We start from the raw sequence: 19,797 nt of genomic DNA on the forward strand, positions 1-19,797 counted from the left end.
TGGCCTTTAATGAATGGATTTGATGACATTATCTCTTAAATCTTGGCCAACTCTAAAACTTCAGGAGAAGTACACATGATTGAATATTGCCTTTAAACCCAAATATGCAAGTAGCTGATAGTGTGACCCCAATCAGTCCTTGTCACAAGTGAAGTTTCATTAAGTCCAAGTCCATGGGGATAAAACAGGACAGGGATTTCTGGACATGCTCAGTAAGACAGGTTGATCAACCAATATGGAATCTCCGTGTCCTGAAAAAACTTTCAAACAAGTTCTACCCACATTGCTATTTGAGAGTTAATGGAATATTATAGAGTCTTTCTGGGTCATGTAAAAGCAAATCTATGGGGGTAGTTCCCTGGTGGTTCAGTGGTTAGGACTCTGAGCTTCCACTACAGGGAGCACAGGTTCGACCCCTGCTCGGGGAATTAAGATCCTGCAAGCTGAGCAGTACAGTAAAAAAAATAAATAAATAAGAAGAAACACTATTTGCCCCACACAAACCCATGTGAAAAACCTTTATCCTCACTTTTCCCTTTCCTCTCCCTCAGCCGATTTGCAACAAAAGAGGGTAAGATGTTGCTGCGTGGAACAAATGAATTTATTGGAAAGATGAAACCACAGGCTGGAGGTCTCAGATTAGGCACACTATTGAGAGGCAAAGGGGATGCTCATTAGGATTCGTGATCATTACTGAACCAAGCAGGGAACTGGAGGCCCTGAACTCTGTCTCTTTTCTCCTTCGCCCTGAAAGCCAGAGCCAGCTCCCTAATTGCCCCATATGCTGGTTTTATTTGGTGGCTCAGCTGGGTGGAGTGAACCCTAGGAAGAGATGCATTCATTTTTAGTTACCTCACCAGATTGCTAATTTTCACTCTGGAGGCATCAATCACCATAATGACTATAATCCCAGGACGGAGAGGCATCTATTTTGGCACCAGGGCAGCAGCTCTTGCTGCCACCAAAGATCCTCTGAGGCTCAGGGCCTGGAGAGCCCGGGGAGGAGTCCCACACGGCTCTTTCTGCTGGGCACTCTCAGACTTGGGACGGACAACACGCTGGGAATTCACTCTTCTTTTCTTGGGTGAAAAAAAATGGAGTTTTCGGAGGAGCAGTTTCTTTGGAGTTAGTGGCAAGCATACAGATTAACACAGACCTTTGGCCCCAAGCTAACTGGACAGCTGTTTACATCCCTGACTTGTAAACAGAACACCAGCCTCTCTGTTCTCTCCTCTTTTCCTATCAACATATTTCTTGGTTTGCCTTTTTTTTGTGTGTATCTCTCCTGAGGAAAGCCTTAAGTTCCTAAAGAATGACCTCAAACAGAAACCAGAGGGTAAAGAAATACCCTCCTCCCAGAGATGGGGGCTAAATGTCACTAGAGGAAAAAAAAAAAAAAAAAGCTCTGTGTAACTTGTCACTTTGTTTCCTAGACTTGTAATATTCATTATTTAAAAAAATTTTTTTTAAAGAAAATCGACCTAAATGAAGTCTACAAAACATCCACTAGATTCTGAAGTTCGGTCACTTAAAGGATGATTAACATTTAAACATTTCACATGATTAAATTAACATGTGAAAATTTCTTACCACTCCCACAGAGGGTGAGGAGGTAGAGATGGGGGAATAAATTCTCTTAACAAGTTCACATCCTAAGGGTGTCTGATTTTTTTTTTTCTTGACATTTTAAAGACAGCCCTTAAAGTGGGAGAGAAAGGAGGAGACTTGACTGTGACAAAAAAAGAAAAAGCCTGTTAAGAAGGAATTTTTTTTTTTTTGCCTAATACTATAAAACTTTGGAGAATTTAGAGCTCAAAGCATCCATTATTTATGTGGATGGCAGGTTGATGGCCTGAAAAGAGGGGAAATTTAAGGTCAGGGACATTTAGGACAAAATGGAGGTTGTGCTTGGGCATTGGAAGATAAGGCAGACAAATAAAGGATTGCAACAGGAGGAACGGTCCTGTTAGGTGGCCCTGGCCCCATCTGCCCCCTTCCCTCCCCCGGCTGCCCTTGGCTGACCTGACGTGCTTTGGTTTTTTGTCTCCCAATCACCTGCCCTCCTGTTTAGGCAGCACAGAGACTGGAGTAATAAACACAGCTCTGCCACCAGCCACGAGTGTGGCATTAAGAATATTCTAGTTCTTCCTTGATGGCTTTCCACTGCTTTTCCAATCCCTAATGATACTTTCCAGAACCTATCACAGTGCCTGGGCACAAAGTAGATGTTCAGCACATCATTGATGAATTGATTCAAATTTGGAGAAGATTTTGGGGGAAAAGAGTGAAAAAAAAGAGGGGTATTTCACTACTTCACTCTCTCTGGGCTTCTGTCCCTCAGCAAAGGCCTCAGATGAAAGGGTTCTGGCCACTGGCATCAATGTCTTTCAGTTGGTTCCCAGGCTCTCTGATTAGGTCAGGCCGCAGTAGAGCAGTGAAAGTGAAGCCGCCCAGTCGTGTCCAACTCTTTGCGACCCCATGGACTGTAGCCTACCAGGCTCCTCTTGTCTCCGGGTAAGAATACTGGAGTGGGTTGCCATTTCCTTCTCCAGGGGATCTTTCCGCTCCAGGGATCAAACCCAGGTGTCCAGCACTGTAGGCAGATGCTTTACTGTCTGAGCCACCAAGGAAGTCACAGAGCAATGAAGCAGGTGCCAGTTTTTCCTGAAGTCTCACTGCATTAATAACAATGACAGTTGAGTGGCAGTTATATGTGTGTGTGCTTAGTCGCTCAGTCATGTCTGACTCTTTGCAACCGCATGGACTGTAGCTCACCAGGCTCCTTGGCCCAAGGGGATTCTCCAGGCAAGAATACTGGAGTGGGTTGCCATACCCTCCTCCAGGGGGTCTTCCCAACCCAGGGATGGAACCCAGGTCTCCTGCGTTGCAGGAGGATGCTTTTACCATCTGAGCCACCAGGGCAGCCCCAAGCAAATCATTCTGATTTTGGCTTCCAGAGCAGAGGTATTCCCCCTAAGGTCCCAGCAGAAAAAGTCAGGGCTGTCTTGTTTGCAGCAACACCATTTTGTTTTGGTGACAGGAAGTCCGGTGGTTTTTCTCACCAACTTCTGCAAGGATGCCTGCCATCTATCAACTCCACACTTCTGCCCTCGCCCATCTAGTCTAGCATTTCCCAGCAGCTCAAGACTTCCTTCTCTGCTTCCTACTTTCCCTCAACCCCCAAGTTCTTATCCCAATGCCAGCAGCTGGGACCAGCCTCTGGGACAAAACAGAAATAATGTGGGAATTGCGGTGAGAGTTGAATATATATATCAGTCTAGGAATAGGCATACAAGCAAAGCCCTTGTTACTATTGGATCAGGGTGGGAAGTCATTTCTTATCCATGATGGGTGGTGGCAGTGATTAAGCATAAGCTATTTGTTTCAATATTATAAATATTGTCTTGTGAAGGCAGGTTATTTACTGGGAACCATCAATAGCTGTATTAAACAGGCCAAATGGAGGCTGTCCAAGGAAAGTAATATAATACTGATGAGCAATTAATTATACCTGGTATAATATTTCTTTCTTTTTGTTTTTTTTTTTGCCACACCCTGCAGCACATGGGATCTTAGTTTCCCAGATGGAACCCACACCCCCTGCAGTGGAAGCACAGAGTCTTAACCATTGGACTGCCAGGGAAGTACTTATCTGGTATAATATTTGGAAATGTATTCAAAGGATGATCCAGAATATATCCAAATATATTCAACGTGAATTAATTCACTTTTGTTTTTTGGCCACACTGTGTGAATTGAGGGATCTTTGTTCCTGGACCAGGGATTGAACGCAGGTTCTTGGCATTGAAAGCGAGAAGTCCTAACACTGGACTGCCAGGGAATTTTATTATTTATTTTTTATTGAGGTATAGTTGATGTACATTATTATGTAAGTTTCAGATGTACAGCATAGTGATTCACAATCATAATTTTTAAGGGTTATGCTCTATTTATAGTTATAAAATATTGGCTATATTTCCTGTGCTATACAATATACCCTTGTAAGAATAAACTCACTTAAAAAATTTTTTTTTTAATTTACTATGTTGTGTTAGTTTCAGGTGTACAGCAAAGTGAATCAGTCATACATATACCCACAGTTTTTAGAGTCTTTTCCCTATATAGTAGGCCCTTACTAGTTATCTGTTTTATATATAATAGTGTGTATATGTCAATCCCAATCTCCCAATTTTCCCCTCCCTGCTGTGAAGTTACTTTTATACTACATTTGGTTCAGTGTCTTTCATGGGAAGAGGGAGGAAGATTCCATATGCATGTGTGTTTGGGCTATCAATTTATCAGTAGCTATGCACTTAATGTTCTCCTCTGGCTTCAAAAAGCATCCCTTGGTATTATAGGGTATATGTGTATTGCACAAAAAACTTTGACTTCTGAAAATTTGTACTTAATGGCATACACAATAAAATCAATGTTTTGTTGTTACTATTTACTATGGAGATGTGTGTTCAATAATTACCGCCCCCCCAACAAATTAAAAAAGTTTTTGTAGTTTTCTTATAGTACTGTTACCACTACTACATATTATGGTTCTATAGCCTTTTTTCCCTCAGAACTTTTAAAACAAAACAAACTCCATGTTTTCTTCTCCTCATCCAGTTAAATATTGGAGGAAAGCAGAACATAAACGTATATATATTTTGAAAGGTAAAGAAGCACAAAGAAAAAATTCAGTGGAATAAGCCCCAGGTAGCCCTGCTCCAAGCTGGCAAGTTGAGCTTGTTGAATCAGATGCAAGATTTTCCATCCCATTCATGTGGAAACAGAGGAAGAGAAAGGGGAGTGGGAAGAACACAGAGGGTACAGTGCTGATCCTTAGGATCCTGGAAACATGGAGCTCTCGGAAGTGACAAGAACTACAGTGAAATGATGAAAGAACAGAGTTCAAAGATGCAGTAGTGTAATGTACCCTGAAGCTAAAAGCAAAAGGGTCTGACTCCCTCCCTTTTGATGAGAAGGCCATCAAAAGGCACTTGGGGGTGCCTCCTGTTTCCTCATTCATCATGCAGTGTGGTGGGGTGTGGGAAATCCTCACCTCACCATGTTGCTGCTGCTGCTGTTTAGTTGCTAAGTTGTGTCCAACTCTTTGCAAGGCCATGGACAGTCACCCCCCAGACTCCTCTGTCCATGAGATTTCCCAGGCAAGAATACTGGAGAGGGTTGCCATTTCCTTATCCAGGGAATCTTCCAGACCTAGGGATCGAATCCGTGTCTCCTACTTGACAGGTGGATTCTTTACCACTGAGACACTTGGGAAGCCCCTCTCCTCACCATAGTTTGTCACAAAGGAAAAGGGGACCTGAAGCAGAAGCTGGGAGACCTGAGCTTACTGACTTTGGGTTCATAGCACAGCTGATATTTGAGGGAACAAGTTCTGAGAGGACTGAGGGTATTAGCATCTGGAAAACTGGAGGTTGAGAAGTGGTTTTCACAGGAGAGGAGCCAGGTGGCTCTCTGGTGCCTCAGACTTTGGGGATCTGTTCTTGACAGACTTGATGGTGACCACTGTCTCAGCTTTGGGATTATAGCAACTGCCATTGTACTGTGTTTATGAATCAGGATCCTTGTATGGTTATCTCATTTGGTCATCACCTAAACCCAGTCAGAGCAATATTATCCAAGTTTACAGACGAGAAAACTAAGGCCCAAGAGCTTAAGGTCACTCAGGTAGGTAGGAGAAGTATCAGTTTCTTCATCTGTAAAGTGAGTTAATGATAGCACCAGGTTCCACTGCCTGCTGATTTGTTACAGAATCTCTTGGAATTGATGATCCGAGCAGATGCAACGCCCCAGGAATATAGGGGTCTCCGGTTAAGCCAATCTTGCCTTTTCCAGAGGTGAATTCAGGTTGGTTTTTTTTTCAAGACTTCTAAAGTGCAGGCGCGGCTTAAAGCTAAACATTCAGAAAACGAAGATCATGGCATCCGGTCCAACCACTTCATGGGAAATAGATGGGGAAACAGTGGAAACAGTGTCAGACTTTATTTTTCTGGGCTCCAAAATCACTACAGATGGTGACTGCAGCCATGAAATTAAAAGACGCTTACTCCTTGGAAGGAAAGCTATGACCAACCTAGATGGCATATTCAAAAGCAGAGACATTACTTTGCCAACAAAGGTTCGTCTAGTCAAGGCTATGGTTTTTCCTGTGGTCATGTATGGATGTGAGAGTTGGACTGTGAAGAAGGCTGAGCGCCGAAAAATTGATGCTTTTGAACTGTGGTGTTGGAGAAGACTCTTGAGAGTCCCTCGGACTGCAAGGAGATCCAACCAGTCCGTTCTGAAGGAGATCAGCCCTGGGATTTCTTTGGAAGGAATGATGCTAAAGCTGAAACTCCAGTACTTTGGCCACCTCATGAGAAGAGTTGATTCATTGGAAAAGACTCTGATGCTGGGAGGGATTGGGGGCAGGAGGAGAAAGGGACGACAGAGGATGAGATGGCTGGATGGCATCACTGACTCGATGGACGTGAGTCTGAGTGAACTCCGGGAGTTGGTGATGGACAGGGAGGCCTGGCGTGCTGCGATTCATGGGGTCGCAAAGAGTCGGACACGACTGAGCGACTGATCTGATCTGATCTGATCTGAAAGCGAAGGCGCGGCGGGTGTGTCTGGGGCGGGGGGGGGAGGGGGGAGGAGACCGAAGGAGGCGGCGGCTCCCGCCTCCTCAGCTCACCCTGCGCAGGCGACGGTCGCCCTCTGCCGACGCAGGGCAGAAGCGCGAGTGTATGTTTTCGTGCCTGAAAGCCGGCCAGGAAGACCGCTGACCTATAGAGGGCGCCCGTCAGCGTGCTGAGTAACCCATTCAGCTGTCCCTTCCTCGAGCACTTCCTGTCTGATCTCTATGGTCCATCCGGTTACGTCAAGAAAAGTTCCTGGAGCTTTCGATTTATCGTAAACAAAAGAGGTGCGCCGACCCGGAAGTTGAAACTGGAGCAGGGGCGGGGGTAGCTCGGAGGGCCGGCAGTAAGGGGGCCAAGTGGAAGTAGCTCCGAAGGACCGCGGTGAGGGGCCCCGGGAAGCCGTAGCCATGGCGGTGGCTGTGGCCATGGCGGGAGCCGTACCCGGGACAGAGCTAGGCCCCGCAGAAGAACTCGCCAAACTCGAGTATCTGTCTTTGGTGTCAAAGGTTTGCACCGAGCTGGATAATCACTTAGGTATCAACGACAAGGATTTGGGTGAGTCTGCGGAGGTCCGTGTGGCCTCTGGGTTTGGGCTCGAGGAAAGCGGAAGGAGAAGGGGGATTGATGGGCCGAGTGTGTGTGTGTCTGTCACAGAGACTTGGCCCAGGGCACTTGCGGCCGTGGCCTCCTCTTGAGAATTCTCCAGGCCGAGCTGTTAGAACGCTTTTCCCAGAACTGTCAGTGAAACCCGGAGCGGCCGTCGCTGCTTGCCTCTGCCTCTGCCCCCCTGCTTTCCCCACCCGCCCCCCAGCCCCCTCAGCCCCCCCCTCAGCACCCCCCCCAGCCCCAGATAATTAAACAGCGTTAACAGCAGCAACGCAGAGTCACATGATGATGATGGTGATGATGTTTTTCATGGCAGCTACTTACTGAGTTCCCACTACGTGCCAGATATTATGCTTAGTGTTTTACTTAGTCTTATTTGCTCTTCATACCATCCTGTGAGATAGTATTTTCTGTTTATAGATTGCGAAAACAAGGCTCTGAGTAATTAAGTAACCCCCCCCCCCCCCCCTTCAAGATCACATATCAAAATGAGAGGTGAGCTTGGTCTGGAATCCAAGTCTGTAACTTTAACTGTGCTCTTAACTATTCATGCTTATACTGTCTCTGAAGCACCAATGTATAGTGTCTCTCAAACATTAGACGTCTTGGGACAAAATGCACGTGGGGCGAATACAAACTGAGGAAATGGAAAAGACTAGGGCCCCACAGCCCAGGCTGCAGGCAGGTGGAATCCTCCTGGAGGCAGAGGGATGGGTAGGGTCTAGGACATGGGTGGAGGAATTGACTTGATAGGCACAGGGATGCTTCATTTTAACTGAAAGGAGCGCAAAATGTGATTTTAAATGCAGGTGGGTTTAGGGATAGGTGGTAGGGAGATGAGGGAGAGAGTTCCCATTTGACATTTCTGTTTTCTAAATGAAGAGAAAGTCATCAGTTGAAGAGATGGAAGAAACGGACACATACATGAGGAAGGGGGTCAGGGAGGTTAGAAGTATGATCTAGGGTAAGATACATAATTTCTCTGCAGCTGTTTTTCTTATCTGTGAAATAGGGATGGTACTGTGTTCTTCACAGGGTTACCATGTAGCCCCTGCGTATTTTAGTTCACTTTTCTCTTGCTTGTCATCAGGATGTGCCTATCTTGTGTACTTTTTTCTCAGTTTACTCTTTTTTTGATAATGAGGTGATAGACTGGTCAGGTTGCTATCTCTCTGGGTAATATGTTCCTTCATTCAGCAAATGTTCATTGAGTTGGGGGATTAGGAATACAGTAGAGTACAAGATAGATTCCCTCAGTGGGCTTACATTGTTTCCCTCTCTCTTTTAAACTACAGAGTACTAATGCCTTAGCTCTTTTTAGAGGAAACAAAAAGTTCTTGAGACCAAAACTGCCCCACCTCCACCTTCATAGGCCACTTGCAAGTCCGGTTTGTCACCTGCTATAGATTGGAGGTTTCAATGACCCCCTCCTTGGGTTTGATTAATTTATTAGAGCGGCTCACAGAACTCAGAGACACATTTTATTAACTGATTTATTATAAAAGGATGTAACAGCTAAATGGAAGGTATGTAACAAGGAGAGAGGAGCTCCCATGCTCTCTGAGTGCCCCACTCTCCCTGAACCTCCATGCATTCACCAATCTGAAAACTCTCCAAACCCTCTCTGGATATTTATGGAGGCCTCATTGTATGAGCACTCATGTATTATATAGGCACAGCTCTCATTGTATAGGCACAACTGATTAAATCATTGGCCATTGATGATGATGTTCAGTTGCTAAGTCATGTCTGACTCTTTGCAACCCCATGGACTGCAGCATGCCAGGCTTCCCCATCCTTCACTGTCTCCCAGAGTTTGCTCAAACTCATGTCCATGCATGAGTGATCCCATCCAACCATTGATGACTGAACTCAATCTCCAGCCTCTCTCCCCTTCCAGAGATCAGGGTAGGGCTGAAAGTTCCAGCCCTCTAATCTCTTGATTGGTTTCCTTGACAACTAACCCTCATCCTAGTTACCTAGGGGTTTTCCTAAGGTTATCTCAGAAAAGTAAATAATAACTTATTCTCTGCGTTTAGGAAATTCCAAGGGTTTAGGAGCTCCACGCCAGGGATAGAAACCAAATATGTGTTTCTTCTTATAAATCACAGTATTTATACTGTGATAAATTTATACACTGTTAAACACAGATTTACGGAACCAGTAACATTAAAAATAGTAATATTGGAAAAGTGTGATTGCCAGAGTTGGTTTTAGTAACAAAAAAGCTAAACTGCCAGAGTTGGTTTTAATAACAGAAAGTTATATATTTATTTCTTGTGTATTTTACTTGTTGACTTAATTTTTTTATTTTGACCTTGATGTATTATCATTTAAATCAATGTCATTATTTTTCCTGTTTTCAACAATGCTGCTGCTGCTGCTAAGTCGCTTTAGTCATGTCCGACTCTGTGCAACCCCATAGATGGCAGCCCACCAGGCTCCCCCGTCCCTGGAATTCTCAAGGCAAGAACACTGGAGTGGGCTGCCATTTCCTTCTCCAGTGCATGAAAGTGAAAAGTGAAAGTGAGGTCGCTCAGTCGTGTCTGACTCTTTGCGACCCCATGGACTGTAGCCTACCAGGCTCCTCTGTCCATGGGATTTTCCAGGCAAGAGTACTGGAGTGGGTTGCCATTGCCTTCTCTGTTTCAACAATGAGGTTGTTTTTAATTACTGATTCGTTTTTGATAGTTCAGTTATATGATGTCCTCATATAATTCTGAAAATTAAAAATAAACCCTCATTAATGACAGCTACAGTGTGAATGCTGGTGACTTCTTTAGGACTGGCTCTTTTGAGCATTGTGTGACTAGCACCATGTGATTTAGTTCTCTGTCTACATTCTCTAAAGAATTTGGGCTCTGAAATCAGATTTCTGGATTCCAGTTCTGGTTCCACCAATTATTTTTGGGTAGGTCATTGTCTCAAACCCTCAGCCTCCTCATCTGTGAAACAGGGACAGTAGTACTACCTACCTATAAGGGTTGTTGTGAGAACCATGGGGGTAACCCATGTGAAGCACTTAGCATAGTGCCTGGAATGTAGTAGATGTTTAAGAAGTCTTCACCATTGGCATTGTTGTCATTAACTTTAAATAAAAACCTGATGGCATCTGGCTTTCACTTAACATCATAAAAAAGGTAAAGGCAAATTTCAGCATGGAAATGGTGTGTGGTACTAGTTTATAAGTTGGTTATCCAGATCTTCCATGTTTTCATTATTATTTTTTAGGATTAAAATCCAAATGAAGGGAATTGCCTGATAGTCCAGTGGTTAGGTCTCCATTCTTTTCTTGCCTAGGACCTGGGTTCAATCCCTGGTTGGGGAACTAAGATCTTGAAAGCCATATGGCATGACCAAAAAAAAAAAAAAAAGTCCAACTGAAATCATTAGAAGTTGAGGCAATTTTCTCAATCTATCATAAAATGCACTTTTCTCCTGCAAGTCTCTTAATTAATAGTTCTAATATTGGAAATTTTGAGAACTAGGCGGGTTTGTGAAATTTGGGAGTGGGGAGCAAGTGAGTCTTTCACCAACTTGGATATTGTACCACCCAGTGGCTGCCTGGACCTCATATATATTATAGATCGTGTGAGTCCTTTCAGAAACTGTAGAAAGCATCCTGTTGTGTCCATGTGTGCATGCCTGTGCACAAGTGCATTGGCTCATGACCTTGGACATGCTTGCCTCTAGAATCTGTATGGCGGAATACATACCTAGTAGTTTCATGAAGAGGAGAAGGCGATGGCGCCCCACTCCAGTGCTCTTGCCTGGAAAATCTCATGGACGGAGGAGCCTGGTGGGCTGCAGTCCATGGGGTCGCTAAGAGTCAGACACGACTGAGCGACTTCACTTTCACTTTTCCCTTTCACGCATTGGAGAAGGCGATGACACCCCACTCCAGTGTTCTTGCCTGGAGAATCCCATGGATGGCGGAGCCTGGTAGGCTGCAGTCCATGGGGTCGCTAAGAGTCGGACGTGACTGAGCAACTTCACTTTCATGCATTGGAGAAGGAAATGGCGACCCACTCCAGTATTCTTGCCTGGAGAATCCCAGGGACGGGGGAGCCTGGTGGGCTTCCGTCTATGGGGTTGCACAGAGTCGGACATGACTGAAGCGACTTAGCAGCAGCAGCAGTTTTAATGAAGAGCACTATGATCTGTGACAAGGAGGTCTTCCTCTCTCAAATGCACTCAAAGGCCTGGTGATCCATGTCTTTTTTTTATTTGTGAAGATTAACTAGACCATACATGGATAATCTTGGTAATCTAAATTCTTTCTCTACTCTTACTGAATGGTGCTTTTCGGTTTTTATGAAGACTGAAGACTGTTGGATAACCAAACTGGTTTTATTTTTAACATACTTGAAACTGATTTCTTCCTCAAGTCTCCATTTTCCTGGTTTTAATCCCTTTTCTCATTTGCAGCTGAATTTGTGATCAGTCTTGCTGAGAAAAATACCACCTTTGATACTTTCAAGGCTTCGCTGGTCAAAAATGGTGCAGAATTCACGGTATGTGTACATAGAGATCCCTGTTTTGGTTTAATATCACTGTTGGATTTAAATTTTGATAGTACATGCCAATAAAGTGAACCATTAAGTATGTGATGTTTTCATGCCACTAAACAGTGGTGATATAACCTGTGAATATAACCTGTGAACTGCCTGTGACACCTTTCTAGGAAAATGGGGCAGAGTTTCCATTATTAAGTCTTTATGGGTGCTTACATTATTGTTCTATGAATCAGGAAGTCAAAAACAGTCTAGGTGTGAAAGGTAGTTCTAAACCATGGGAAATAAAATAGTTGAAGGGAACTAAGTTGCATGCCTGCAAAGAGTCATAAATATCAGTTTTCTCTGAGGTATGTTACTAGGTTCAGGCCACATCAGGTTGACGCTCTGCTTTATTTGTCCCAGTTAGTTAAATTCAGGTGCATTACCACTCTTTCTAAAGGACAGCCCTTTTCTTAGTGTTTTTAAGCACTGATCCAGGAGCTGACAATCTTTGTTCTGTTTCTTTTCAAAGGATTCACTCATTAGTAACTTGCTGCGTCTCATACAAACCATGCGGCCTCCAGCAAAGCCTTCTACTAGCAAAGGTGAGCAGGGCTTCTAGCCAAGCTTTGTCTCCAGTATGGTTTAGGTTGTGAGCATCCTGTAAATTGCATTTGTTTACCTTGCTGCAGCTGCTGAACAAGTAGATTAAAGTAATAAGACATAACCAGTCAAATGCATACTGAATCACACTCCCCATCCCAGTGCCAGTATTGTTGTTGAGGGTTTTGTAATCAGTATTTTTTTTTTTAGGAAGTTGAATTATGTTTATAGTAATGTATAAGAGTAATATGTATAAAAATGTTTTTAGTTTGATGCAAATCTAATGTTGAAGTTCTTTTGTTAATCTCTGAGAATATTAATTATGTCTTTTTTTTTTTTTTTACCCTTTCATGCTTTTAATGAATTAAGATCCAGTTGTTAAGCCCAAAACTGAAAAAGAAAAGCTGAAGGAACTCTTCCCAGTCCTTTGCCAGCCAGACAACCCTTCTGTTCGGGTACTGATACCATTTTGAGCTTGTCTACTGCAGCTACATGTCCCCCCACCTCACCCCTTTTCTCTGTTTCATTAGTTATTAATTTTAAGTTTGCCTTCACTGTAGTGTATTAGTATTTTTCAAAGTAAAAGTGTCTGGCCACTCCCTGAGCACGTACTGTGTGTAGAGTAGGGTTAAAGGGTTCAGAGAATGATATTCCAGGGAAATGAGATTGGGAATTTTGGGAAGCAATAATTAAGGGATATGGAATAGGTATGAAATAACATAAAGTTCTGATACAACTGCCTGTTGTGCAAAATTAGGTTTTTTTCTTTGTTACATATTGTGTGTATATGTTCAGTCGTATCTGGCTCTTTTCGACCCCGTGGACTGTAACCCACCAGACTCCTCTATCCATGGAATTTTCCAGGCAAGAATACTGGAGCAGCATGCCTACTCCAGGGGATCTACCCTGACCCAGGGATCAAACCTGCATCTCCTGCATTGGAAGGCAGATTCAAAGTGTTTTGATTTTTTGATTTCACTAGTACCTACTATATGCCAAGCTATTATAACTATCAGGGTACAGTGGTGAACAAAACAGACTAGAGTGTCTGCCCTCTTGGACGTTACATCCTGTACTGGGGCAGGGAATGAACATGCAAACTTCTCTAGTGGGGAGGAGATGGGCAATACCCAAGTAAGTAGATGGTATAGCTGAGAGCGATGAGAACTGTGGCGAAAAATAAAGAGGTGAAAGAGAGAAGGGAGTGTAGAGGGAGAGTGCTGTGTAAAAATTCTGACGTCTATTTTCTGTTCATAATCACCACTTGCATGCTTTCATGGGAGGGATGGTACCTAATTGCCACCATAAGGTTTGTATTAAAGACAACAGGGATTTGCCAAGTGTGGAAATGACTTCCAGGAGCCTTTGCTCATTCCTTCTCCCTCTGTCTCAAATTGTGTTGGAAATCTCTGCCCTCTCTGCTTCCCTCACATTAGTGGCCAGAACTGTAGGGACTGTTAGATTTGCAGATGACCCTGAAGTACAGATTCTTGAGAGTGGACTTTTCTTGTCCCCTTTTCTCCTGACGTGGCTGCCTCTGTCTCTGTAGACCATGCTGGACGAGGATGACGTGAAAGTCGCTGTGGATGTCCTAAAAGAACTGGAGGCCTTGATGCCCAGTGCAGCAGGCCAAGAGAAGCACAGAGACACCGAGCACCGGTTTGTCCCTCACGTCCTATCCTTTGCAAGTTTAGGATATAGTGATAGTTGAATTGTGGACCAGCAAGCAAAACTGGGCAAGTTTACAGAATCTAGACTGGCCACGTACCATACTGCTGGATTTGTTTTCAGAGTGTGAGAGTGAGAGTGTTTGGGCAGCAAGTGCTGAGATGTTCAGAAGATAGAAATCTGGGTTGAAAGAGGGCTGAATACGTTTGTGGTCTCCTCTGTTATTGGCCTGCAGCGATGTCAGTCATAGTTACTGAAACTCCAGTTCAGCATTTAGTGGGTACCTTCCATATGCATGGCACTGTGTTAGGTGCTTGGGAAGGCGAGGATGGAATTGGGCTGGTTTTGTTTTTCAAACAAGTATTTGTTGCTAGGGACAAGGCCAAGAAAAAGAAGCGCAGCCGGAGCCGAGATCGAGAGCGAGACCGTGACCGCGAGCGAGAACGAGAACGTGATAGAGACCATAAGCGGAGACACCGGTCCCGCTCTCGATCGCGTTCCCGGACCCGGGACAGGAATAAGGGGAAGTCTAGATACCGGTCCAGGAGCAGAAGTCAGAGTCCCCCCAGAGATCGGAAAGACCGAGACAAGTATGGGGATCGGAATCTGGACAGATGGCGAGATAAGCATGTGGACCGCCCTCCCCCAGAAGAGCCCGCCATCGGGGACATTTACAACGGCAAGGTCACCAGCATCATGCAGTTTGGATGTTTTGTGCAGCTGGAGGGACTGAGGTAATGACACCAGCAAAGGCCAGAATTTCTTTTATCACTGGGCATTTTCATATTTTAAAAAGTGACTGTGTCAGGCTGTTAGAAGTTGACCTTTTATTTGAAATGTCATAGAGCCATTTATTCCTTCCTCTGACTTCAGGAGATCCACCCTTTTGCTAGTTGACACAGATGAGAATTTGTTGCCCCCCCCACCTCCACCCTTGCCCCCAACTTTTTCTTTGGGAAGGTGGTAATTCTAGTTTATTGTTTGGCTGGTTTCTTGGAACTTTGCTCTTGTTCCTGATGTGTCTGACTCCCTCAGGAAGCGGTGGGAAGGCCTGGTGCACATCTCTGAGCTCCGGCGGGAAGGCCGTGTGGCCAATGTGGCTGACGTGGTGAGCAAAGGCCAGAGGGTCAAGGTCAAAGTGCTGTCCTTCACTGGGACCAAAACCAGCTTGAGCATGAAGGTAGGTGAGATACGCAGCTGGTTTCCACATCTGATGGTCAAGGAGGCATAAGAGAACGGAAAGTAAACTCTCTCCCTTGTTTTTGTGCCTTAGGATGTGGATCAAGAGACTGGAGAAGATCTAAACCCAAATCGACGGCGGAATCTTGTCGGGGAGACCAACGAGGAGACCTCTATGAGGAATCCGGACAGGCCCACCCACCTGTCCCTCGTCAGTGCCCCTGAAGTAGAGGATGACTCACTAGAGCGCAAGCGCCTTACCCGCATCTCTGACCCAGAGAAGTGGGAGATCAAGCAGGTTGGGGCCCTTTGCTTTTATGGCCACAGTCATTCAGGGGGTAGCATGATGGTTATGAGTGTGGACCCTGGACTTCAGACCACTCAGGTTATCATCCTGAGCCAAGTTATACTACCTCTTTGTGCCTCAGAGCCCCCATCTGTAAAACAGGGCCAGTGTTGGTATTGTGGGGATTAAATGAGTTAGTAGAAGTGACGTTCTTAGATTAGTGCCTGCATGTGGTAAGTGCTGTTTGAGTGATCGTTCCCGTTTTCATTATTTGTCGGTAAACATCAAAACCCCAGTGTGGCAGGCCACTGTGCGAAAATTAGGGCTATGAGGATAAATGTATCATGGTTCCTACCCTTGAGGACCTCCAAGTCCAGTGGAGGAGACAAATTGAAGCAAATAACTGGGAAGGTTTACCTTCTACATAATATGGAATGTGCAGAGTACTATGGAGTCAGCAGATAACATGTCCTGGGAATGCGACTCTTGAGCTGTGCTTTTGGGCATGATGTTGTGCCCCCACGGGTAGGATATATGGTGTTTGAGGCCCTGCAGTCTTGGGTCAGCAGAGGAAAAAACCTTGGTTTCCTACATGAAGTCTTTGTATAAAGTCAAAAGAAGAGTGTTGATCTAGTAGGCGACAAATGTTTCCTTTTATCCTTTGGCTAGATGATTGCTGCCAATGTCCTTTCCAAGGAAGAGTTCCCAGACTTCGATGAAGAGACTGGCATTCTCCCTAAAGTGGATGATGAAGAAGGTAACCGGGCACTCGGATGGGCCAGGATGATGGATTGGGAGGACAGTTGGCAAGTTCAGCCGTGGATAGGGTTTATTTGTCGTTTATACAAACCAGTGGTTAAACTCATCTGTTTCATGGGTTTCACAGCTCTTCTCTCAAAGAACAAGGGTCCTTTCATGATAGAGGCAAAAAAACCTTATTTTTCTGATAAATGTTTGTTTTTAGGATATAAGGTGCTTACAATCAGTTTTTAAGATACAAGAAGTTCTAGTATTTTGGGGAGTGAATTTGATCTCATATTTTTAGTAATTGTTCTCTAAACCTTGGATCCACCTAGATTACCTCTGAGTTGCCATGGAAACAAATTTTAAGCTTAGCCCATTGGCAGGTTTTTTTTAAATTGTGAAATAAATTCCTTAATAAAGTGTATATGGTTTATATAACAATAACAAATGAAAACCTGTGTACCCACCACCCAATTCAGTTCAGTTCAGTCGCTCAGTCGTGTCCGACTCTGCGACCGCATGAACTGCAGCACGCCAGGCCTCCCTGTCCATCACCAACTCCTGGAGTTTACTGAAACTCATGTTCATTGAGTCAGTGATGCCATCCAACCATCTCATCCTCTGTCGTCCCCTTCTTCCTCCCGCCTTCAGTCTTTCCCAGCATCACGGTCTTTTCAAATGAGTCAGCTCTTCGCTTCAGGTGGCCAAAGTATTGGAGTTTCAGCTTCAGCATCAGTCCTTCCAATGAACACCCAGGACTGATCTCCTTTAGGATGGATTGGTTGGATCTCCTTGAGACTCCGAGGGACTCTCAAGAGTGTTCTCCAGCACCACAGTTCAAAAGCATGAATTCTTTTGCACTCAGCTTTCTCTATAGTCCAACTCTCACATCCTTACATGACTATTGGAAAAACCATAGCCTTGCCTAGATGGACCTTTGTTGGCAAAGTAATGTCTCTGCTTTTCAATATGCTATCTAGGTTGGTCATAACTTTCCTTCCAAGGAGTAAGTGTGTTTTAATTTCATGGCTGCAAACACCATCTGCAGTGATTTTGGAGCCCCCCAAAATAAAGTCTGACACTGTTTCCACTGTTTCCCCATCTTTTTGCCATGAAGTGATGGGACCGGATGCCATGATCTTAGTTTTTTGAGTGTTGAGCTTCAAGCCAACTTTTTCACTCTCCTCTTTCACTTTGATCAAGAGGTTCTTCAGTTCTTCACTTTCTGCCATAAGAGTAGAACTTTATCAGCACCTTTGAAGCCCTTACATGTTCGCTCTAATTAGACCTTTCTCCTTCCTCTTCTGGGTAATCACCATCCTGAATTTTACCTTATTTCCTGGTTTTTTAGCATCTTAGCACCTGTCTGTCCCTAAACACTGTATTGTTTAGTTTGTTTTTGAACTTCCTTTTTTTTTCTTGAGTCACCATTATTCTTTCAGTATAATATCTATGTTGATTTTTATAGTTAAATTTCATTCGTTTTCACTGCTGTAGAGATTTTCTGTATATAAATTTGTCATAATTTATCCATTTTACTTTTGATGGGCATATGGGTTGTTTTCTGGGGTTTGTTTGCCTTTATGAAAAGTTCTATTATGAAATTCCTGTACTTGTCTCTTAATGCACGTGTGCAAGACTGTCTCTTTTTCCTGAATATGTAGGAGGAGAATTACTAGATAGCAGGACATGTGTGTGTTCAAGTTTACCAGGCAGTCCCCATTGTTTCCTAAAGTTTTTGTACTAATTTACACTACTACTATAAGTGTGAGTGAGTTTCTGTTGCTCTACATCCTTGCCAACATTTGATGTTATCCAACTAAACTCCCCCCAACCCCCCATCTGTTCTGGGCTAAGAGCTGTTATTCCACATGAAGTGAATGGCAAATGCTTTAGTACCATTTAAAATATCAGACAACACTTTTCCACGGGCTTAACTTCTTTTGAAAGAAGCTCTGATCCGTTCTTAGGCAGGAGCACAAATGCCTTCGAAATGGCAGGTGGGCAGGGTAGACAGTCACCCACATTAGAGTTTTGACCTTGGGAGCTATCTTTGATAAAGATTGCTGATGCCTGTGGAAATTAATGATTTATGTGAGAACGATTCGTCGTTTATGTCTTTTGTTTCTGGCTAATTCTTCTTTTGGGGGATTTCCAGATGAGGACCTTGAGATTGAGCTGGTTGAGGAAGAGCCTCCATTCCTGAGAGGGCACACCAAACAAAGCATGGACATGAGCCCTATCAAAATCGTTAAGGTGAGAAACACTGGGACTCTAACCTGGATGTGGCAAGTGAACTGCTTTTCCTAAAGTAACGGTTCAGTTTTTCAGAGCAGGTTACTAGATCTGAGTAAGCAGAACTCAGGCCACAGGAGGCAGTAGTGACTGTTGGTTGGGGTCTAGAATGTTTTTTATATAGAGGAAGATTGACTTGACTTCGTTGTTTTTGCCTTTTAAATTCTTACAGTCTCATTTTAATGTGTTTTGGGAGGAAGCAGAGATAAATACAAGTGCTGGATCTATCATCACTGCCTTTGTCCAGGCTTTAGGGCTTGAGTCATCACCTTACCGGTTCAAGGGCAATTGTTAATGGATCACTTGACCAATTGGGGTTCCCAGTAGAAAGCTATAGCACTAGATGTTGTATAGGGTAGAGCTGTGAAGAGAATTCATGGAATTGTTATGATAAAATTTGGGGTTTGGAAGAAGGTATCTTAAAGGTCCAACTGTTGCTTATAATCCAACCATATATCCTCTGCAGTTCATCTCACATGGTCTTCTCATGTCTGCTTGACAGTGTTGGTGACAGGGAACTCACCAGCTCTTGAGGAGACCCATTGCATCCCCAGATAGATCTGATCAGTAGACTTCTTTAGATAGAACTAAATATGTCTTATTGAGGCATCTACATTAGTCTTAATTTTAGTTCTCAGGATCATACACAAGAATATGGCTTTTCTCTTGGGGTTCTCATCTTCAAGCCAGAAATCCCCAATTCTTTCAGTGATTTATCACTGTTCTTGTTCATGTTCTTTGAATATGGTACAGTTGATCCACTTCTTTCATGAAGTCTAATATGTTAATATGAAGTTTCTTCTGGGTGAGTCTCTTTTTTAGATTTGAGTGGCTTAACAACTACATTTTATTTCCTGGATATTCAGTGCATGCTGAGATCCCATTCTCCTGTTGCATTGTCCTCTGTTGCACTAGAATCCAGATGGCTCCCTCTCCCAAGCAGCAATGATGCAGAGTGCCTTGGCCAAAGAAAGGCGGGAACTTAAGCAAGCACAGCGGGAAGCCGAGATGGATTCTATTCCCATGGGACTCAACAAACATTGGGTTGATCCTCTGCCTGATGGTAGGACTCTGGGGGTGGGTGGGTATGTGGACTTAAAAAATAATCTGAACCTTCAAATATATAGGGAGAGGACACTGCCATCACGTAACTGAAGATTTAGCCTTGACTTGGGTGATTCAGTTTTTCCCTTCAGTTAGAGCATGTTTTTTTTGTTTTTTTTTTAATGTTTTTGTAACTGTGGTCAAATCATTAGATGGCTGTTTTCTTTTGAATAAC

At 43.9% G+C, this 19,797-nt stretch overlaps 1 protein-coding gene across 1 annotated transcript in view; it reads left to right on the forward strand.

The window, feature by feature from the left end:
• The first annotated feature begins 6,854 nt into the window (after positions 1 to 6,854).
• The window catches only part of DHX8 (DEAH-box helicase 8), a 28,580-nt gene continuing 15,637 nt past the window's right edge, over positions 6,855 to 19,797 (forward strand). The window contains exons 1-11 of the mRNA XM_061391970.1: positions 6,855 to 7,196; positions 11,676 to 11,761; positions 12,276 to 12,348; positions 12,716 to 12,801; positions 13,896 to 14,005; positions 14,389 to 14,748; positions 15,050 to 15,194; positions 15,288 to 15,491; positions 16,149 to 16,236; positions 18,382 to 18,479; positions 19,434 to 19,581. Of these exons, the coding sequence (XP_061247954.1) occupies positions 7,049 to 7,196; positions 11,676 to 11,761; positions 12,276 to 12,348; positions 12,716 to 12,801; positions 13,896 to 14,005; positions 14,389 to 14,748; positions 15,050 to 15,194; positions 15,288 to 15,491; positions 16,149 to 16,236; positions 18,382 to 18,479; positions 19,434 to 19,581 (1,546 nt within the window). The 5' untranslated portion in view covers positions 6,855 to 7,048. The remainder of the gene's footprint in view (positions 7,197 to 11,675; positions 11,762 to 12,275; positions 12,349 to 12,715; positions 12,802 to 13,895; positions 14,006 to 14,388; positions 14,749 to 15,049; positions 15,195 to 15,287; positions 15,492 to 16,148; positions 16,237 to 18,381; positions 18,480 to 19,433; positions 19,582 to 19,797) is intronic.

Source organism: Bos javanicus, chromosome 19 (assembly GCF_032452875.1).
Source record: "Bos javanicus breed banteng chromosome 19, ARS-OSU_banteng_1.0, whole genome shotgun sequence".
In the NCBI taxonomy this organism is placed as follows: Eukaryota; Metazoa; Chordata; class Mammalia; order Artiodactyla; family Bovidae; genus Bos; species Bos javanicus.